Source organism: Ixodes scapularis, unplaced genomic scaffold (assembly GCF_016920785.2).
Source record: "Ixodes scapularis isolate PalLabHiFi unplaced genomic scaffold, ASM1692078v2 PGA_scaffold1__304_contigs__length_218370807, whole genome shotgun sequence".
Lineage (NCBI taxonomy): Eukaryota > Metazoa > Arthropoda > Arachnida > Ixodida > Ixodidae > Ixodes > Ixodes scapularis.
Window position 1 is genome coordinate 104,830,838 of NW_024609846.1, and position 22,752 is coordinate 104,853,589.

General features: G+C 47.4%; 1 protein-coding gene across 1 annotated transcript in view; it reads right to left on the bottom strand.

The window, feature by feature from the left end:
• Positions 1–22,752, bottom strand: part of LOC8032740 — a 166,443-nt gene that overhangs the window by 84,993 nt on the left and 58,698 nt on the right. The window contains exons 22-46 of the mRNA XM_042290288.1: positions 21,259–21,387; positions 20,691–20,828; positions 19,186–19,290; positions 18,733–18,846; positions 18,016–18,153; positions 17,209–17,289; positions 16,997–17,122; positions 16,513–16,635; positions 16,309–16,374; positions 16,064–16,174; positions 15,848–15,964; positions 14,904–15,029; positions 14,148–14,270; positions 13,515–13,745; positions 11,073–11,204; positions 10,105–10,188; positions 9,899–10,021; positions 5,898–9,404; positions 5,143–5,307; positions 4,237–4,437; positions 3,510–3,638; positions 1,029–1,091; positions 825–938; positions 565–693; positions 54–143 (exon numbers count right to left, since the gene is read on the bottom strand). Coding sequence (XP_042146222.1) covers positions 54–143; positions 565–693; positions 825–938; positions 1,029–1,091; positions 3,510–3,638; positions 4,237–4,437; positions 5,143–5,307; positions 5,898–9,404; positions 9,899–10,021; positions 10,105–10,188; positions 11,073–11,204; positions 13,515–13,745; positions 14,148–14,270; positions 14,904–15,029; positions 15,848–15,964; positions 16,064–16,174; positions 16,309–16,374; positions 16,513–16,635; positions 16,997–17,122; positions 17,209–17,289; positions 18,016–18,153; positions 18,733–18,846; positions 19,186–19,290; positions 20,691–20,828; positions 21,259–21,387 — 6,465 coding nt within the window. The remainder of the gene's footprint in view (positions 1–53; positions 144–564; positions 694–824; positions 939–1,028; positions 1,092–3,509; positions 3,639–4,236; positions 4,438–5,142; positions 5,308–5,897; positions 9,405–9,898; positions 10,022–10,104; positions 10,189–11,072; positions 11,205–13,514; positions 13,746–14,147; positions 14,271–14,903; positions 15,030–15,847; positions 15,965–16,063; positions 16,175–16,308; positions 16,375–16,512; positions 16,636–16,996; positions 17,123–17,208; positions 17,290–18,015; positions 18,154–18,732; positions 18,847–19,185; positions 19,291–20,690; positions 20,829–21,258; positions 21,388–22,752) is intronic.

Below are 22,752 nucleotides of genomic sequence, written 5' to 3' on the forward strand. Positions count from 1 at the left end.
GAGTTCTGAAGTGATGTGGAAAGCCGTCAATATATGAGAATTGGAATGGTTACCTCTGCAGTAGGGGGTTCCATTGATGTCAATGCAGGCTGAGGTTGGCGGACAGTCTGCATTTCCACTGTAGCAGATGTTTGGATCATGACCTGCAAATACATTCGTGGGAAGAAATGTTTTTTTACTATGTAATCACAACACGGTTTTAAGCATGTCTTATGCTGAGAAACCCGAGGTACCGAATTTGACTTTGATTTTTCCTTAGAAGTATTTACTTCACATTTGATGTCGAAGTATTATGTTTGACAGTAGAGTCACACTAAAGCCACCCAAACATGCATCTAGTCCTGTTTCACTTAAACCTGTCTCAATTTTCATGTTAAATTACCTTACCCATTGAGATTCCCTTTTGTAAAAAAAAAGGTGTTTCATTTTTCTTAGTATCTTAAGGGTAAAAATATTTGTAGGGAAGCCTGTTGAAATGACATTGTTAGACTCTCGTCCAACAACTTTCCCCTTAAAATTTGTCCTGAATACACAAGAGGCTTTAACAACAAGCAGACCACTCACATCCATTAATTCCTTGTTTTCCATAGGCATCTCCAACCAAGTTACTTGGGCACCTGCAGATGTAGCTTCCCAAGTTGTTCTCGCAAAGAGCAGTGTAGTGACAAGGATGTTGCTTGCATTCATCGACATCTGTAGAACAGAAAACAAGACGGGTTGTGCTTGACCCAATTTAGAAGAACTGAAGCGGGAAGTTGAGGGCTTCCGTAAAAATGTGCGAGACAAGTCGTAAGAGGCAACTGGAGACTTGGGTAACAACTCACCGACACAGTTCAGCCTGCCGTTGTTTTCATAGCCAAGTTTGCATTCACAAAACGCTTGGCGGTTCTTCACAGTGCACGTGCCATGGGGTCCGCATTGTACCCTGTCGCAAGGACCTGGGAAAGCGAGTTGTCTGTCAATGATGTGCTCAAAGGAGGAAAAGGTCCACAACTACAACTCCCTCCAGAAGGAAAAATAAAACTTACTTTCACACACAAAATTGACACACTCTTGGTTAAGGGGGCAGTCGGTGTCGTGCAGGCAGTCCACTGCAGAGACAAACAGGTGGAATGTTTAGATGTCGAAAATATGAGTGCGAGCAAAGGTACTAAGTAATGCCGGACTTCTCTGACAACAAAACGAATGCGAGATCAGCAAATGCACTCTGAGCAGAGTAAAAGCATAGCCCTGACATGGATCGCAGAAGAGTGTTAGCTGCTAGACATGTGCAAATATAAAAAAAATATTTTACCTTCGATTCAAATATTAGTGCATTCAGTTATCCCTAAAAATCTAATTGTAGTATCAGAACATACAAGATACTTTTTAGTATACTGTAGTTTCGAGTATTTACAGAATTTATGACAAAGTATTTTAGCTTAAATAACTGAGTAGGCTTTCATGCGGCCAAATTGCACTGCAATGAAGTGTGCAAAGGATAAGGCAGCTTTTACAGATTGGAAAGTTGAAGCTTTGTTCTTGTTCATCATGTTGCTAAATTATAAATCTGACCGAGGTTACAAGGAAATAACACTTTTCTTTAAGCCTTATCAAAAGATCACATGGTTTTTTAATTCAACTTTTCTACTTTGTGGAAATTAGTCCGAATCTGACATAGCTTGCACTGACATCACTTGGTCAGACAAAATGGGAAAAAGAGCGCCCATTTTTAACCATTTCTAGTTACTTGAACTAACTTGTGAGGTAAAACATTGAGCACTACAGAACCTCCTTAAAAGAAGAACGACAACAAACCTTCAACCAAATTGAGCTAAATTGTCTTCGTTATGGGGGCTTTGCCGCACGACGTCGGCTCCAAAGAGACATTTTCTAGAACCGACAAAGGCTGTAGAGCAGTGCTGCTCTATTGTAGGGTTTAAAATTCGGCAGAGACACTCAAGACTTCTTACGTGTAGGAATGCAAAAGCATTCCTACATGCAGCACATTCCTACAAGCAGTGGGCCACGTCTTTGTTTTGCACATGGCACTCCGGCGGTGACATCACGCTCCCTCACTGCAGAGGCGTGGCGAACCCCACCGGCTTTCTTTGTGTTTTATTTCTGAGACGCGTCCACTTTGACCTTGAGCGCACCCACCGGCTTCCGTAACGAAATATCTGCGTTGCTGTGCTTTTTTTTTGTGTGTTTTATTTGGAATGAGAATTTAGGTGCCGTTCGCTGAGCCAATGGGAATATAGGTGCCGTTTTCGTTGCTACAGACAACGGTTACAGATAATGGCTCCCAGACAATGCCAACTTCGCTCCACGGGACCCCCCAGTTGATGTTTTCGCATTAAAAATGGGCACCATGCGGAAATATACGTAGCAACTTGCACGGATGCTGCGACATGGCAGCGTGGCATAGGTCCACGTCACAGCATTCGTGCAGGTTGCTATGAAAACTGCCATGCGGTGCCCGTTTCCATCGCTCATGTGGCCCCTGCTTAATGGTCCACATTAGACAACTTCTTGGCCTGAGGAACAAACTTAATTTTGTTTTGAGTTGTCACGTGCTGGCTAAGCAATCCACAATAAAAACTTTTTAAAGATAAATAATCTTATGTCATACATTTCATAGATGTTTCATGTGTGGCATACCTGCTGATGATCAGTAGGCCTACTGTAAAATACTGGGCAGGCACCCACTCAAAATTTGGAAATAATCACGAAAAAATGAGGGATGGGCGCTTCACCGGTCATCAATGTTGTATATACAGTCGAATCTCGTTAATTTAAACTATCTTAATTCAAACTTGCGGATAATTCAAACTAACATACAGGTCCCATCCTCTGCGTCTAGTCGAATCTCGTTAATTCGAACTCGAGGGGGACCAAAAATTTGTTTTAATAAAGCAAAGTTTGAATTAGTACCGGGAGTTTCCTCCCATAGAGACCCATAGGATGGGACCTTCACATTGGTTTGAATTATCTGCAAGTTTGAATTAAGAGAGTTTGAATAATTGAGATTTGACTGTATACGCAAGGAAACTCCCAGTAATTCAAACTTTGCTTTATTAAAAAAAATTTTCGGTCCCCCTCGAGTTTGAATTAACAAGATTCAAATATAAATGTACTGTGCATATTCTCTGAAATCTTACAAACTTGGAAATTGGCGCTTAGTGTAGAATGGGCGAATGCGCAATATTCTATGGTACGTAGGAAAAATCATCAAATATCTGCTTTGTATGTGTAGCCATACATATGGCAAAACATAATTTTATCTTGCGTCATATTTAGATGAATTTCTGATAATTCGAACTTCATAATTTGTGGTTTTCTGGAGTTTGAATTAATGAGAAGCTACTGTAATCTGCCATAATTAGCAAATGAACAGTTACATGAAGATTTCACTCAGCCATTTATGCTCTCAGTAAAACATAATGACTTGCTTGAGAAGAAACGAGTCATTCTGTCTTTTTGAGGTCATAATGATTGCGACAAAAGACGGTGAGACCGCCACTACTTACCCTGAACGCATCCCCTGTTCTTGTCATATGGGTCACCGGTATAGAGGGCATTCTTCGGACATCCACACTGCCTCTTGTGGTTGACAACAGTACAGGCAGCATTGGGGCCACAAGGTTCTTCGCATGGATCTGCAAGTAACAGAAAAAATATGTCGATTCAAGTTTCAAGTAATATGTCACGCAACCTCTCCTGTCGATTGAAAATGACCTTTTAAATTCTTTTTTGGATCAATGTAAGATGTCCAACGCAAATAATGTGGCACAAGACGTGCCACATCCATTTGCGTTCAGGCATTAAGGCAACTAAAGGATGCATTAAGAAAGTTTAAAAAATGACTGGAAGACAGAGGTCCACCATCACTCAATTTTTTTCAGATCAAAGCTATCCGAATGTTTGAAAACAATAACAAGTAAAAACTTACATAGTATACTGTAATTGTGTATGATGGTGTAATACATTATCTGCTTGCAATAAACCATTAGTACAGTTTTGCCTAAGTGCCTGTTATGTACACTGGTTGTAGCGAGACTCCCTGATTTACTATGTCGTACGATAATGCCTTATGCGTAACATTAAACACAGTCCAGTTTAAATACTATGGCTCACGAGCAGACGACTTGTTAACCAAGGGTGCCCGAAAGCCACAAAGGTATGCATTATGCTCGTTAGACTGCCAGTGACCCCAGTAGCGTTTTAAGAACCCTGTCAACAGAAAAGTGGACCCACTGATGCACTTGGTGACTCCGTTCTGGTCGCAGGCTGCGTTCAGGGGACAGTCGACGTCCCCCCTGGGGCACTCTCCAGGGTTCGTGCACCCTGAGAAGCCGTCCCCAATGAATCCCTCCGGGCAGCGGCACAGGAAGCTACCCACGGTGTTCTCGCAGATGCCCGTCGAGTGGCACGGGTTGTTCACGCACTCGTCGACATCTGCGTTTCAGGCGAGACAGGCATGATAGTACTGCAAGTGATGCTTTTATGAGCTGAGAAACACGAAAGAGCGGTTTCCAGTTTACGACATCTCCAACTTTGGCCCCATGGGCAAGTAAAAAGGCAACACACAAAATGCTTTCAAATTAATTAAGATAGCATGCGTATGTACGAAGCAAGCGTGCTTTGAACGTGCTCAAGGCGTGACCACAGACAATTGCGTCATCGCGTCTGCGGCGAATGCCGTGCACGATGGACGAGCAGTTTGACCGCGTGACGAGGATTGCCAGATGTAAACGACAAGCTAGGTGCTATGAGTGCAACAAGCACGGCAAAAGCATGAGGCCATTGTGTTCATAAAACCAACACGGTCAAGGTTCACAGTCTGACGTTACTCTTATCTCCGTCGATAAAAACAGAATAATACAACCAAAAAACTCTCATCCTACTAAAACATTTCAGTGCCCATTTGGCCAAGGCTGGCTTGCCACAAAAATGCTTTTACCCCTGTAACTCCAAGGTTGCTCCCGTCTTTAAAAAAAAAAATTGCAGCCCCCGCCCCTCTCTTTGAAGAAAGTTTTGAGGACGCCCAAGCTTGCAGCACAACATTATCTACACGGCCGTTCGGTGCTCGGTTAATATTATTCGCGTCCTCGATAGCCGTAGAAGTGCGAGCGAGGATGTAGGAAAGCGAACGGGTGTCACCTTCGCAGCTGTGGTCAACGTCGTGGAAGCCCGGCTTGCAGGAGCAGTGGTTGAGCGAGCAGACCTGGTGCACCTGGCAGTCGCTGTCTGAACGGCAGCCGGTCTGGCAGTAGCCGTGGATGCACAGTTCTCCCGCGGGACACTCGCTATCTTCGGAACAGGCCGCTGCGGATCCAAACGTTCACTTCGTTTAGAATTAGATTGTTTGAAGGCTTACAAAACACTATCGCTATTAGTCCATATTCTTTAGGTGGCCATGTCTTTATAACAGTGGCTACAACCAACAAAGAGGCATGACGGAAAAAAGATTTTCAAAGCCTCGGTAAGGGTGAGTTTGAAAGCTTAAAAAACTGAGGAAATGACAAAAAAAAGATTAGATTGAATTATACAACCAACAACCTCTTACCTTTGGCTGCTATTTTATGTCAAGGTGCATGCTTTAAAATATTTAAAACAGCAGCTCCTATATGTATGCCTAGTTTAGGAACCAAGAATACAAAAGCCCGATATAGAAAAAGGTTGTCTGTAACCATAATTTGAGTAAACCGATGATACCTAAACCCTCTGCATAATTCGTGTCAGATGAAACTTACTCCAAAAACTAAAATGCAGAAGAATTTTTTTTTTTTTTCAGCCTAACAGGGCAACTCTGGTCAGTGACCTCAAGACACAGCTAACATACTTGGATGAAATAAAAACCAAGTGCAGAATAGATGCAAAAGAGAGGGCATATATTCTCTTTTACGAGCACTCACCCATGCAGAAATCCTTGACGCAAGCCTCCCCAATGATGCAGCCACTACAAGTGGCTCTACAGCGGTTCTCGATGCAAGAGAGCCCCTTGGGACAAGAACCGGTGCAGGTGACCACAGGACGCTTGCAGCCAATGATGGGCGTCGGGTTCCCCGTTAGCGTGTCGGGGCAGAAGCAGTTGGCCTCGTGGTTGCTGACCTTGCAGATGGCGTTCGGCCCGCACAGGCCCTTGATCTCGCAGGGGTTCTGGCAGCGATTCTGCGAGCAGGTCTCCTCCAGCTGGCAGTCCGTGTTCTTCCGGCAGCCCACCTGGCAGTAGCCTGCACTCAAGCAGGCCTCCTTCGGGGGGCAGTCCGTGTGAGAGTAGCAGGGGTGGACGCAGCGGCTGTTGATGCACTTCTCGCCCGAGGCGCAGTCGCTCTCCCGCGTGCACACCAGGCGGCATTGCTCATCTACGCAAGCATAGCCGGACGAGCAGTCGTGGTCACTTAGGCAGACCACCGACTCGCGGCTGCAACCCTGAGCCGGGTCGCCGCGGAAGTGGGGCTGGCACTCGCAGGTGGCCGCATGGCCCTCGGCACGGCAGACGGTGTTGGTGCCGCACTTGAAGTGGTCGCAGGGGTTCTGGCACATGGGCTGTCCGAGCCTGTCCGGGTAGCAGGCCAGGTGGCTCGGACAGTCCCCGTTGCCGTGGGGACACGAGTTCGGGTGGCGGCAGCCCTGGCGGTAGGGGTCGCCGATGAAGCCGTGCTGGCAGATGCACTCATAGCCACTTGGCACGTCGATGCAGCGGGCCGAGGCGTGACACGGGTTCGAGTCGCAGTAGTGGATCTCCTCGCAGCGCACGAGCGCATCGCCCGTGTAGCCTGGTCGGCAGTGGCAGATGCGCTGGTGGTTCTGGGCCACACAGGCCGCGTTGATGCCGCAGCCATCCACGCACGGGTCCTCGCAGTAGAAGTTGGGGAAGCAGGCCTTGGTGATGTGGCAGTCCTCGTCCTTGAGGCACTCCACCTGCTTGCAGCCCTCCCGCTGGTCGTAGGGGTCACCGATGTACAGGCCGTTGGGACAGGAGCACTTCGGGAGGTGGTTGTCCACCACACAAACCGCACGGGGCGCGCACTTGAGGAACTTGCAGCCGTCCTGGCACCGGCGCTCCCCGTACGCCTCGTCGAACTGGCACACTTCGTTGGGGTGCGGGCAGTCCGAGTGGTTGATGCACTCAGGCTCGGGGACCTTGCGGCACCCGTCCCTGCTGTTGGGGTCGCCTGTGTAGCCCTCCCTGCACGAGCAACGTCCCCTGTGGTTGAATGCGACGCAGTTTGCATCCGGAGTGCAGCTGAAGCTGATGCAGACTTCGGCGCACTTCATCACCCCGATGGTGTTGGGAATGCAGGCGGACGTGGTGGGGCAGCCTGTGTGATTGGAGCATTCGTCGCGCTCGCGCTCAACACAGCCGAGCACATTCTCCCGATCCCTGATGAAGCCGTGCCGACACTGGCACTCGTACGCGTGCTGCCTCGGGACACAGTTGCTGTTGGGTCCGCACTTGTTGAACTGGCAGGCGTCAAAGCACCTCTTGCTGCCCGTGTTGTCCGTGCGGCAGACGTCGGTAATCCTCTTACAGTCGTCATCCACCTGGCACTCATCCTTGGGCCGGCAACCGTTGATCGGGTTGTCTGGGTCTCCCTTGAAGTCTTGCAGGCAGTGGCAGCTGGCACGATGATTGAACGCACGGCAGACGGCGTTTGGACCGCACTGCTTCTTCTCGCACGCGTCGACGCATTTTCTTCCCTGAACGCAGATTTCGTGCGATGCGCACTCGTCGTCGGAAGTGCAGCCTTCGGCGACCGGCTGGGTAGGGAAGCAGGCGATGTGAGGGTTATAGGGATCGCCCTGAGTGCTGGGCGGGCAGCTGCATTGCGCCTTGTGGTGGATGCCGACACAAAAGGCGTTGGGTGCACACTTCTCGTACACGCAGACGGGCACGCACTTCCTGAGCCCGGTGGTGTCGGGGCGACAGATGAGGTCTTCTCTGCAGTCCACGTCAACCTGGCACTCGTCTGGTATGTGGCACCCCCTGATTAGTGGGTCTCCCACGAGACCTGGTTTGCAGCTGCACGTCGGCCTGTGGTTCACAGCCTGGCAGACGGCCCCCTGCGCGCAGTTGTGGCCCTCGCAGGCGTCGTGGCAGTCGTTCTTGCCGTCGAAAGACCTCTTGCACACTGCGATGGAGGGGCAGTCGTTGTCTCTGTGGCAGCGTTCCGGCTGGATCTGACACCCGGTCGCCCGGTTGTATGGGTCACCCACAAAAGACTCTCGACAACGGCACTCGGAGATGTGGTTCTCTGTTCGACAGATGGTATTTTGTCCGCAAAGCGTGGTTGTGCAACCAACAAGACAACTTCGGATCCCGTTGTGATCGACGCCGCACACCTCGTCGTCCCTGCAGTCGCTGTTGCTCCGGCACTTCGGAATAGGCGTGCAGCCCTCTCGAATGTCGTCGGGGATGCCTTCGAACCCGATCCTGCACTCGCATGAAGCCCTGTGGTTGGTCGTGATGCAGTCCGCGTTTGGCCCGCAACGTCGATCCCAGCAGGGATCCGTGCAGTTCTTGACGCCGTTTCTCGTCAGCAGGCAGACGGCGGAGTCGGGGCAGTCATTGTCGTGCTCGCACAGGTGCCTCATGCAGCCCCTCCTGAGGTCATGTGGGTTGCCCGCAAACCCGGGCAGACACTCGCAGGCCGCCAGGTGGTCCATAGCGATGCAGTTGGCATTGGGCCCGCACTCGTAGTTCAGGCAGAGCTCGATGCAGTCCTTGATGCCCACCTGCGTCAGCTTGCACACCTCGTAGCCCTTGCAGTCGATATTGCTGTGGCACCTGTCGAGCGGGATGGGCGTGCAGCCACGGGTGAAGTCGCCGGGGTTGCCGTTGTATCCCTCTCGGCACTCGCAGATGGGCTTATGCACCCGGCCTACGCAATGCGCATTGGGCCCGCACCGAGTCTTGCTGCAAGTCCGCGTGCAGTTCTTGATCCCGCGCGCATTGGGGAGGCAGCGGTCGCTCTCCGGGCAGTCTGCATCGTGGAAGCACTCGTCGAGGAGTGGCTGGCAGCCCCTGACTCGGTCGTTGGGGTTTCCGAGGAAGGAGTCGCGGCAGACGCACGTCGGCAGGTGCCTCTGGCCGAGGCAGCGGGCGTTGGGGCCGCATGTGTGCCGCAGGCAGACGTCCACGCACTTGTTCCCTCCGGACTGGTGGCGGCAGGACTCGTGTTCCAAGCAGTCCTCGTCCACGGCGCAGTCGTCTGGCACCTGGCAGCCCGTCCCGTCGTAGACGTAGCCAGGCAGGCACTCGCAGATGGCCTTGTGGTGCTCCCCCAGGCAGTTTGCGTTCTTGCCGCACGTCTTGTCCTCACACACGTCGCGGCACTGCTTGACGCCCTTGGTGCCCAGCTTGCACTCAAAGTTTTCCCTGCAGTCGTGGTTCTCCAGACACTCGTGTTGGGGTTTGGCTGTAAGGATTGTGGTATAAACCGTGTTAAACATTAACATTTCCTTGCTTCATTAAAATAAGATACCTTGGTCATACAAATCCTCATTTCCTGGTGACTACTAGTAACATACTACCAAATTTCGTTAAAGTGCTTAAATTTCCTATTCAAATTTCATATGGACCGAGTTCTTGCAAGATTAGCACATGTTCTTTTTGCTTGACGGCAAACCCAGTAAATAGCACTGACATACGAAAACAGGCACAATATTAGATTAATCAAAATTAGGAGCAAGATGCAACAGATTTTCTGAATTGATCACTGTGGTCTAGCATATTTGACATAAAAGAAACAGTCATCACTGGCAGTATCGTTCGTGTCACCATAAGATGCCATCTGATGCCTTGACATGCAAGTGCCTGAAACTAAGTTTTCTTTCAGCCATCTATAGTGCAACTGCAGTGTGTCCAAGCAATATCAAATGTTAGACTCGATGCAAGTAGAAAGGTCCTTACTTGAGCACCCCCGAATCAGGTCGTTGGGATCTCCAACGAAGTGGTCTCTGCACACACAGTTTGCCTTGTGACGAAGGGCACGGCAGACCGCGTTAGGCCCACACTGAGTGTTCAGGCAGACATCTACAGGGACAAATAAAGTCACATTTAGAATCATGCAAAAGGGCCTACAAGGCAGAACTAAAGAGGGCTGAAGTAAACGGTACCTTGGCACTCGCGGACATTCTCTTGGTTGACAACACAAGCCGCATTAGATCCGCACACATCGTCTGTTTCACAGGCTGCGGCACCTATAATCAATAGACATGAGAGACAAGTTAGAACCGTACAGGTGTTCACTGCTCTTTCAAAGCAAATCGATAACATTCAGAAAACTTGTTCTACTGTAAGTTCAGATTGCCCAGGTCAATTTCTTCTAACAAGTTTTAAATTAGTTGCAGCAAATCTCAGCTGCAAAATTTTTAAGTAAAAACATTATACTAGTCTTTGGGAAACTCAAGTCAAATTAAAACAGTATGAACCAATAAGAATTAGTTTACATCAGAAATTCCATACCTACAAGGTGTCATCCTTAGTTTAGACAAAAAGTGCCTTATATTTATTCGTGGACAAAGATTATGTTGGTGCGGGTAAAGATTGAAGAAAGAATAAACGCTTAGGACAAAGACAACAAACTACCAACGGACATATATAGAAATTCCAAAAGTGAGCAACCGATTAAAGGCAGGAAATTTGAGGAAAGGGAAAGTAACTAAGAAGAGAGGAAAGAGGGAAGAGACAATAAGATAAAATGCATAGTCAGGTCGACAGAGTCATTTCCGACTTGAGAAATTCATATTGACATTTGATGGTTCTACCCATATTTTCTCCCTAATTTGAAGTTGACACAATCTGCATGTGCATGGGACGTATTCACTATCTCATATGCAGCCAAACAAACATCCATATCAAGAGCTCATAACAGTCGTGTCTAGTTAATAGACTGCACACGCATAATGAGACTGCCACTCTACCAGAGGCCTTCACTTGCACGTTTCGTTACGTCTCGTGTGAGGGTGACCTTGTTCACCCACTAAGCCTGCACATACACAGACGCAGACTGGGTGAAAAGAGTCTGAACAGACAACTGCAGAATGTGTAATGCAAGTTCTGCGACTCGAAACGGAGCACTTACTTCTGGGTGGGGTGCAGCCCACTTCCAAGTTGCCCGGGTCACCCTGGAATCCTTGCAGACACTGGCAGACGCCGAAGCTGTTCTCCACAAAGCACTCGGCGTGTGGCCCGCAGACACGGTCCTCGCACGGGCCTGGCAAAGGAATGGGAACATTTTCTTGGTTTCTAACGAGAAACGTTTTCCGCCTCGTTGAGGGTGGTCCAAAAACTTTGTGAAGCAGCAGATGATCTCGATGCTAATAGGCTGAGCCAGGTCTGACGTCTTGTACCACGTCACGCCCAAGATTAACGCTGACTGGTTGATTTTTTTTTGTTAAACCACGATTGTTGTTCGTATTTTCATTCCAGGAACTGCTACCGAGCGTACGTGCCACACGTTAAGTTAACAGCTAAACTAACCAATGAAGAGCACCGACAGCGTGGGCGCTATTCTCGGAAGAACATTGCCAAAGGAAGACTAGCTCAACGGGACAGGTGGGCTGCTAAACGATCGCAATTGACGCCCGAAGACACGACCAGAAGCAACAACATTGAATGAGACACGCACGATGATGAAGACCCTACGCACTACAGTCAGGACCATTCACTAAGTGTGTGACGCTTGGCCTAGCTGTCTTGAGGTGCAATGGTGTTTCGTGAATAGGGTTTCGTGTTTTAGGAGTTTATTTTTCGTCGAACGCGTAACGCGTTTTTCCGAGTTTATGTTTTGCCGAAAATTTTGAGTTTGTTGGAGTTTATTTTTATTCAATTCCCTCAAATTCGAAATTTAGTTTTACAATGTTTCATAATAAAAAAAACTAAAAAAACTGAGTGTAAACATCTGCTTAACTCAAAAGAATGTGCTTGTATAAAAATATTTCTTTAGCTAGATTTGGCACTGGCACACTTGCCATAGGCAATACTAATTTGTCACAAGACAAAATTTGCAAACAACTGTTGCTTCAATAAACTTTGACACCTTTAAATCACTAACCTCCTGGAGGCAGTCACTGAGAAGTTTGGTTTTGATCCCATCCTATTTTATCACCCACCCCGCACCTGCACGGGGTGGAGTGGTAAATAAACTGCAACAACAACCCCACACCTTTTCCCCGGTCAATAAAATCTCTATGATTCATAGCTTTCACTGTTACAAAAGCACAACTCGTCCTTCCTTTAAAAAGCGCAAATGGTGTTCCAAATTGGAAATCAAAACAGTGGTTTTTATCCTGACCTCGAAGTACGACCACCCCTTTTGTCAGTCATACGAGATTTGAAAGGAAACTGGGTTGAAATTTTTCTAGGCCTATTGACCTTATGCACTGACTAAACTTAATTCTATATAGCCATCTTTTTTATGTTTTTTGCATTGCGACATTGAAATTTGGAGTTTACCGAATAAATCCGAACTGACGAAAATTTTGCAAGCGAGTGTTTTCCCGAGTGTTTTAAATTATCCGAAAACATGGAATCCTATTTATAAACTATACTAAATGTAACCTCCACAAAGGAAAAAAAAACTGCACTAGTGATTTCATTAGTTACAGAGCCAACGGGTCAAGCAATTTCCCAGCTCGACACGTTTTATATACTGGATCTCGAGAGTCTTGCGCAGTGTTGCGGAAGATGCGAGCACTAATCTACCGAAATGCCCAAGGTGTGCCAGTTCTCGTCCAACAAAAACAAAGAGACACAGGCACTTGCATGCGACGAGCCTCGCTCAATGGTGCAAATCACTTTCGAGAATGTGAGCAAGGTGATGCCCGACTCACGATTCGAAAGAGTCAGCACCTACCATAGTGTATCGCGGGTTAAGAAGAGCAGGACAAGCTCGTCCCACAAAGCCCTCCAGTCTTCACACTCTAGCACAGTGGATGCCGAAGAGAAGACGAGGAGGAAGCCATCAATCGTAAGATGTGGAGAGCTTTGTGGGGGTGGGGCTTGTCCCGCTTTAATCAACCTGCAACTGACCATAACACGAGAGGGCGAGGGCAAAGAAAGCCAAAAAAAATATGACCGCATCTCCACGTGGTGAATGATGTTGATTGGGGCGAAGCTCTGGTGGTGCTGACTGCTGATGATACTGATTTTGTTCATAGGTAGTGCTGATGCAAAGTTTAACGCGATTATATACGCATTTGACCGCAGCGCCCTCTCCTGTATAGACGTTGAGTGGCTACATGCAACGTTTCATCCATGACATCCCCAGCTCTTGAGTTACTACCACCATCTCAAAGCCCCCTACCCGTTCCGCAGTCGTGGTCAAGTGGTTAAGGCGATGGACTAGAAATTCATTGGGGTCTCCCTGCACAGGTTCGAATCCTGTCGACTGCGCAAACATTTTTTCTTTTTTTAAGAAGACAGATGGGATGGCAATCGATGTGAGCACGGATGCCGGATGGACAAGGCTAGACCCTAAGGAGTTTCGCCCCTAAAATCTGCGGCGGAAATGGCGGCGACTCACGGATGCAGTGTCGGTGGTTGTTGACGCCGGGCACGCAGGCGCCTCCGTGGCCGCAGTCGCGGTTTGTCTCACACAGGCCGTCGTGCGGGGGCGGGGCGAAGGTGGTGGGAGACGCCCCTCCTCCCGGAGGCTCCGGCACCGCACCCCCTCCGGGGGGTCCCACGGGACCCACGGGGGGAGCGGGCACGTCTCCGCCGCCTCCAGGAATCACGCCGCCCGGACCCTGCGGCGCTGGGGAGACAAACACAAAGCTCTCAAGGAAACACAAAACTGGCTCGCCTCTCTCTTCGTCACTGTGTCATTTGGGAGACACAGAAATTTCAAGTAAGAACTTTGGTTCGTCTCTTCGAGACTGTCTGTGTGAGGAGAATGTCCATATATCGTTGGGCTTCCCTAAACGAACCCACATTACACTTTTTTCTTAAGGGACGGGCGAAGCGTTTCGGAAGCTGCCCTAGCATCTTGTAAAACTATGGGCGCGAGAAAACTCCCTGGTTGTCAGCGGCAGACTTTCAGTAGGGTGTGGCATTCAGATGTTGAGGCACAAGTGACCTAGGTCACGGGAAATACACACCTTCTCAGCCAAATCGTCGCTATTAAGATACGTTAGTGAGTGATCTTAGGAGCACTTACTGCAGGCAAACAGGGGATTTCCGGTCATTCCTTGAGGACAGATGCACCTGAAGCTGCCAAATGTGTTGATGCAGCTAGCGTCAGTGCCGCAAACACTGCCACTTCCCAGGCATTCATTGATGTCTGAAAGAAACACAAAAAGAAAAGAACAACGAGAAACAGTTGCTTTCGTAAATCTACGAGGGAAGTAAAATATTTGATTACCAAAATGCCGTTGTAAAGGAAGTCACACAACTTCCAGCTCTATCGAAACTAATTTTATATTGCATCATCCACCAATGTACCTAGAATGGACTGATCTCAATCAGTAAGATTGAAAGATAATTAAAATGGAAATGACAACTTAAATTGACTACCCAATTAATCAATTAATTAATTGCCTGTTCTCTTACTACATGGTGCAAAAGCCTACATGAAATTGTGTGTGGGAGTCACGACACAAGAATATTGTATACAAGAGTGATCAGATGCCTGTCTCAGTAAATCCGCAAACACTACAAAGGACACATACATTACACCTACCACAACAGTTCTAGGCCATAAAACGACTGTAAGCAGAATGACTCTGCATGTGAAGAATAAACCTGGTAACTAGAGTCAGATTAAAGTAGTGACTATAACCAACAGAATCTTTCATGAGCTCCATTGTGGGCATAGATACTTTGTGGCTTCTCAGCCCACCTTTAGAATCTGATGCTTATGATTTCAATACATACAAAGTGATGAACCTGTTCAATGAGAACATTTTAAACCTACCATTGCAATGAGTGAAGGGATTTCCCTGAAGACCAGCTGGACATCGGCAGTCCAGCCTGTCTCCGGTTCCAAGGCACTGCGCGTTGGTGCCACAACTTGAGGCCGAGCAGTGCGCCTGCTCTTGGGCTGCAAATACAAGGTAGTACGGATGCTTTAGCACAGGGGTTCTCAAACTTTTTGGTCTCACGGGACCCCAAGAAGCCTCAAAAACTGCCGCGGAACCCTCTCCCCCCCCCCTCTATATTTGCCGACCAAGAAGCAACAGATGCACAATTGTAGGCAATTTTGCTTGTGTTGCTTCCCATATATCCCCACCATATCAATCACGATGTCAGTACAAAGTGAGGTGAAGGCGCTTTGCATGGTCCTTTCGCGCAGCCTGCGGCGTGGGGGGGGGGGTTGCAATTTGGGTGTTCGCAGAGCCCATGAGACCAGCTCGTGGAACCTTTGTGTTCCCTGGAACCCAGTTTGAGAACACCTGCTTGAGCATCTATTCCAACAGCAGGCATATATGTATGCTACTCAGGGTAAGGGTGGTCCTACTATTATGTTAAAAGCACAACAATATTTTCATCCTTCCAGTTGATCGAACCAAGCTCTCCCTTGTTGGCTACAAGGGTTCAATCATTATTTCTTGACACATTAAATACCAATTATATTGACTTTAACATTGCCATATTTCTCTTGCCCAAATCATAATGCTAAAAACCTACATATGAAGTGTTTTCACCGAAATTAAGCAGTTACATTTTTTTCTTTTTTTTTTGTAGTAATACTACTACAAAAAAAAGTACATCGAAGTACATCGAGAACAGAAATGCAAGAGCATTTATGACAAGTGAGTGAGCTATCAATAAAAGACTTTGCAGGTCCTTGACAAATGTGCACTGCTTTGAAACAGAGACAACATTGGCACAAAGATTTAAGGATGTTGCAATACTCACTGCAAGCCGAGTATGGGTTTCCATAGAGGCCAGGATTGCAGACACACTTGTTGGGAACGGAATACGTGCAGTGAGCACCGGTACCGCAGCCCGGAATACAAACTGGCGGAAGGACGGCTGCAAAGGTTGAGGCGAGAGATAGACAAGTCAGTCACTTCGAAGCTTAGAATGGCTTTAATGGTTTAGATGGACCAAAGGGTTCTGAACCAAACTCACGTGGAACACACATAACTTCGGAGTTTCCGAGAAAGTAAGGCAGGCAGACGCAGCTCCCAGTCTGCTGATCGCAGCGTGCACCGACTCCACACCGCACGTTCTCACATTTGTCTGGGTGGGGTAAGAGGAAATCAGAGACTGTTACACAAAAAGCGACAGACTGTACGGCAAATTAAAAACAAGTTCTCAAGTGTTGCTGGGTTCGAGCATCTGATAAATGAAGTATGTCAGAGTAAGGCACAAACCTATGCAGAAGCCGTCAGAACATTCTTGCCCCTTAGGACAAGGCCTCGAGTCGGAGCACCGCAAGTCTGCGCATGAAGAACGAAGGGGAAAAAAGTAAGAACACTGTTTGGGAGGCAGTCAACCATAATACTATGCGTAATGAAAAAATATTTAGACTTCGAAAAGTTTTAGCGAGAAGGCGGGATTTTTTCGCTACAACACACCTGGAGCACACTCTCCTCCCTCCCAGGGGTTTCCTCGAAACCCTTCGAAGCACTTGCAGACGCCTTCATTGTACGAGTTGACGATGCAGTGTGCGTTGACGCCGCACCAGACCTTGGTACAAGCTGGCAAAGCATTACAGGAAACATTGCAATCAGTCTATGCTCTACAAGTTGCAAAATGTAGATGCTATTTCTAGCTGAAAACATTGGTACAGTGACTTGCCTTCAACATAAACTGAGCTCCAAGGATAAATCGACAGCACTGCGATTGAGGATATCTCCAAAAAATGTTTCTAATAATACATATAAAATATTCTTTAGTAATATTAATGCTAAGGGTGCAGTATTCTGCTGATACTAAGGATCTGGTTACTGCAGTGCGGCACTATATACAACCATTCATGTTTGTCAAACGCATCCACTAAAACCTCGGTCACGGGAATCGCGCAAGAGAGCTCCAAGAGCCCAAGAGAAGAAAACTCACGCGAACGGCACCCCGCTTCGAGATCATACGGGTCACCCTCGTACCCGGGTCGACAGGCACAGGTTGGTTTGTGGTCCTGAGGCGTGCAGTAGGCGTTTGGCCCACACTCGGATGTGACGCAAGGATCTGCAAGAAACAAGCGTAAAACCGAACTGAAACACTTCTGGCTCCGACAGATCTGAATCTGGTTACAGAGACCCTAGTCTCCTTACCGAAACAGGTTCCACCCTTTGCTTCGCACACGGCATTCCGAGGACACTGCTCGTCCATCCTGCAGCCCACCGAACCTTGGCCTATAAAACGAAACGACCAGACGCACCATCGAGCAAGTGTTGCAAGTTTGCACGGAACGAATTAACAGTGCTAAGAGAGGTGCAGGTTGTAATGTTACTACAGTGCCTGGAACCTGTCTTTGACCGGTGCGTTTACCTTCTCATCCTGCCCATACATCGAAAGTGGTCCCAAAGGGGCAACAGATGACGTCGCAGAAGCCGGCGCGTTGTGTTGTCGGACACGGTGATCCTGACGGTTGGTGCTACTAGAACTCCCGGCAAAAAAGTAAGGAATGCGAGCGTCGCCGACAAAAAGATTGCAAATATGGAGTCCCAACTCCTGATTGTTGAAGCTTTCATCAACTGTCAAGCTAGCATGGAGGTAGGAAGCTTCTGGAGGCGACATAACGCCACCAGAGGTGAAGCCAGAAGGGGGGGGTACACGCCCCCAATGATGACAAAAACCGTGGTTTTGGCGAAGTCACACTTCTGGCTTCGCCTCTGGTGGCATCGTGTCGCCTCCAGAAGCTTCCTACCACTATGCGAGCAAGAAAGCGATCCACAGCAAAACTGGCATCTGCCACCGCTGCTGCAACACCGCCAGGACCACGGCCGGCGACAACGCCACGCTTCTACGACGTTCTGTCACGGAAATCGAGAGACCACCTTTTTGGGACACGGTAAACACACCGGCGGGAGACACGTTCCAGGCGCCGCGGTGTCACGCAGTGCACTGCCCCAACTCACATCCTGTGGTGAAGGGATCTCCGGTTGTCGCAGGAGGGCATTCGCACTGAAAGCCTCCAACGACGTTGATGCAAATTGCGCCCACGCCGCAAGGTCCGTTGGGGTCGATGGGCAGGTTGGACGTGCACTCGTTGACATCTGCACCACGGAAACATGCGTGCGCACGAAATCTCGTCAAGTAATCGAAAGTTTTAATCGAGACGCATCAACAGATGTTTGTCTAAAAGGCCTAAATTTTTAAGAAAAAAAAACAAAGAAATTAAGAATAAATTAGTCTATTGATAACAACACTGCCGCTGGCTCACAGGTGAGACTGCTCCTTTTTATAATTTAGATGATTTTCTTTCATTCTCAAATAATCGGCGCGCGAGTTAGTCAATCAAGATTTACTATAGCTGTTGACAGGATCAGAACGTCAGGGCATGTCTTTCGAATGCTGCACCTTCAGCACGCGCGCTCGTTCCCCCAAGCCGCATTTTGAGTGCGCGCTCAAGGCTCACGAGATGCCCGATAGTTATTGAAGTTAGAAAGCTTGCGCTGGAGACGGGGCAACTGAAAGAACTCCTTGCCATTCTCGCCCTGTAAGCAACTACCATAATCCGGTAAAGGGTTGTAGGCATTGAATATCTGGCAGCACTACTGTAATGCAGCTTCCTTTCATACACGCTGAATGTGCTACGGAGAAAGGCCCCGGGCGGAACCAATGCTAGGCCTTACCCCAACAGCCCGTCTGCGGATTTCCCGTGCACCCAGGATTGCACTGGCACTGCGGACCCGACGGGGTGATGGCACACGTGGCATACTGGCCACACTGGATCCAGGCGCAAGGGTCTGGAACAGAAAACACGAGGTATTCGAGAGAGGCCCTTTGCCCAATGACCCAGCAGATTGTTCTCTAAGCTGGTAGGGCATGTGCATCACTTGGCACTTCTTACGCAGCAAGCGAGACACTTTAATAGTTTTTATGCAGCAACCGAGACACTTTCATACTACAAATGACGTAGCAGATGAACGGGGAACTCTTCACCTGATATTCAAAAGCAAAGGGTCATAATTAACGTTTGACACTTCATTATTGCGTCCTTTGTAGTTAAGCTGGTAGCTCAACTAGTTTAAGTTTCGTTCATACCAGAATTAGGACCGAGGAACAGTTTCGAACGTGCAACCCACCTTTGCACGTCTCTCCTTCGAGGATGTAAGGAGGCTGGCACTGGCACTGTCCTTGAGCACACTTTTCGTTGGTGGGGCAGTCTGAGTCTCCACGACACCGAATTCCTGGAAAAAAGAAAGCAGGCAAATTTGAAGGGTGCTTTCCGTTTTTTTATGTTTATATTTCCAGAAAGCTTGCTCATTTGCCTGATAACAAAGAAATAGGAGAGTGTGAATAGTGGATTCTGAGTTCAAAGTGAATTCGAAGCGAATGATGGTTTTTGGTTAAATAAGTGCAAAACGAATATTGAAAATACAAACTTGGGAGCGTGTTAGTTTTTGGACAAAAACCACAGAATACTGAGGCATTTCCCAAGCTTTCACTATAAAACAAAAACCCAGCTGAACTCATGAAGGTTGTTCTCAAGCTATGTTAGTTTTATTCTAACTATATTTATGAGCTATGACCTCACAAAGTCCAATGCTTACATTGGGATGGCAGGTAAATGATGTATTTGACATAAAGCAAACCTATAGAGATGCCCAGCTATATCTCATCAATGGGGATTTACAAATCTTCATGTTATATGCACATACCTTTCTTCAATCTCGAAGTTTAAAAAAAGAAGGACAATCACAAGATATAAATGCAGACTGCCTAATCTCTGCCTAACATACTCTCACATAACTGCCACAGTTTAATTTTAAAAATTTTACTCCAATGCAGGTAGATGTCTACATTCAGAAAGTTTGTTTCTTTTTAAGTACACCAGGCACACCTGTGCACCATCCCACTTTGAAAGATGCTTTTCTCCTAAGTATGCGACTGTGATATTTGTATTTTTCGAAGTGTTGATTCCGTTAAACTCGCTTCTTACCGAGCACCGGTGCACTGCGGAAAAGCAACACCTGTGGAAGTGCGCTCTGTGGGTGTTGCTTCCCCGCAGTACACTGGTGCTAACTAAGAAGCGCACTCAACAGGGTCAAATTGCTGCGATCAACACTTCGAAAAATACAAATTTCGAAGTTGATCTTGAAGCAAATTTTGAATAGTGTATTGCTAGAAGCTGCTATTCGAAAGTTTCAATATTTGCGCAGAAGGAACCAATACATGTTCTGGAAATCCCTACCAAAAATGTAAATTATTTGAAATGTTACATTTGGGTAATGATTACAGCAAATTGAAGCAACAATTATACCAAACTGGGTAAGCAATAAAGAAGTAATTCAGATCCATCCAAAAGAAGAGTGGTAAGCGTTTTCCAAAGACTGAGTAACTAACTGCAAATGGTTCCATTGCAAACAAAGTGCAGTGCTCGGCCAACTAAGCTAACGTGAGGATGCATGGGCAAGGGCAAATTTTTGTAATATGAAGGAAGCCACACTAACATTATATTCTTGATTCCAGACAACTTTGCTCAAAGACAATGAAAAATTGGCTTTTGTAGTAGAAAGCACTTTTTGTTTCACATTCAAAGGTAACCTCTGATCAAAGCTTACGGTACGTAGCATAGCAATCCACTCACGAATAGGGGAACATCCCTGACGAGGGTTTCCCGTGTAACCAGGGGCGCACAGGCACTGGTAGGCCCCCTTCAAGTCGCGACACTCAGAGTTTGCTCCACACGGTGACCATTCGCTGATCTCTTCGCATTCGTTGATGTCTGCAAGAGTGTAACACAACAGTTAGAGTATCCTCTTCCTGCCTTACCGTTATTTGTCCGGTCTATAAGTAGCAGCATCGTATAAATCACGCTTATATATCTGTACGGCAGGCGCGGCGAAACTGTATAGATGAGCCCACATATATTGTGATCGCTGTATATGCGCAAGTGAGAACAAGTTTCAATATTCATGCAAACGAATTGAACAAAAAGAACAGCCTCCACGGCAGATTTGTGCATACTTACTTTTTTTCTTTTAAAAGCATATACTAAGTCACATTGTTCTATAAAACAAACCGACGGAAATTTAGTGAAAAAAAAATGCAGTAGGTAGGTCAATTCAATGTTATGTCATCACATGAACACCGTGACGGCAGTCATGTGACATCCTGGCATCATAAAAGAGAGCGAGAGAGACAAAATCGCTCACTTCGACAGAAGCCAGTCGCTTCGAGCGTAAATCCCTTGGGACAGATGCAGAAGCCGTAGCCCGGACCCGTGAAGATGCATTCTTGATTTTCTGGGCACGGATTTGTTGTAGAGCAGTTCCGACTGACCACTGGAGGAGATGAGACATTTCAGTATTATTAGGTACTGTTGCATTAAAACCCTTAGGTACCAAATATTTTTTGGATGAATTCGTAGTATTGACATTGAATTTGCAACCCAGAACCTTATTGCTGTCGACAGTAGGCTCGTCTGATTTACCTACACCTCCTGCACCAGATACTTTTTGGTGCACACTACTGTATTCTGTTTACGCTCTAGCAAACATACACAGTGTGACGGTAAAGATAAATTCATAGCTGATTCGACAACAAACGGAAGGAAAACATGGGAGTAAGAAAAGGACAAAGATTGACAATGAGAAGGATAGTGCCGCATGTGAGATGACCTGGGCCAGCGTACTCAAAACAACTAATTTAAATTTTAAGTTGTAGCATTTTAGCAGAGTGGTCAACTGATTTGGCAGTGCTTTCCCACAAACCGTCTTAAATGGGTCGCTATTCCAAGCAAGTTGGGCCAGAGCTGAGGTTGAGGGCAATACTGGTCCAGTCAAGACTGAGGGTTGTTTCATCATTGATTTTCTACTCTACCGGGTGATTCAAGGAGACGGCAGGCTCTTTAAATCGACCGGAAAATTTGTTTTTCTAACCTATCGCGCTACGACTTTGTGCAGCGTTGCCCACAGATGGTGCATTTTTTTTGTAAAATTTGCGAAGAGCAAACTTACCTGAGGAAAAGTAAAGAAAGAAAAAGGCTTAGCTCCTATGGAAACGCAGCGGCGCCACCGGTCTTCAAACAACACGGCGCCGTTTCGCACGGGACACAAGAGATGGCGCAACGAATGCCGCCAACGAACGAGCATACGGCGCCGAGAGCCAGCGTCTTTAGCAGACAATCTTTTCGACTCAAAAGCGGAGTGCGTTCCGCGGGCGGCGACAGTCGCAGAAACAAGAACAGGCGCAATAACAACAAGGAACTGCAGTTCCTTGTCTGCTAAATACGCCGGCTCTCGGCATCGTCTGCTCGTTCGTTGGCGGCAGTTGGCGTCGCGACCGCTTGCGCCATCTCTTGTCTCCTGTGCGAAACGGCACCGTGTTGTTTGCAGACCGGTGGCACCGCTGTGTTTCCATAGGAGCTAAGCCTTTTTCTTTCTTTATTTTTTCCTCAGGTAAGTTCGCTCTTTGCAAATTTTACAAAAACAAATGCACCATTTGTGGGCAACGCTGCACAAAGTCATAGCGCGATAGGTTAAGAAACCGAATTTTCCAGTCGATTTAAAGAGCCTGCCGTCTCCTTGAATCACCCGGTATATTTCAGGACTTGTCTGGGTAGGTCTAGCGAGTATGCTGCCATACTGAATCGTGCGCTATTCTTTTCTAATTCAGTTTCATTCAGTCTTTCGCCTATGACAGCCGAC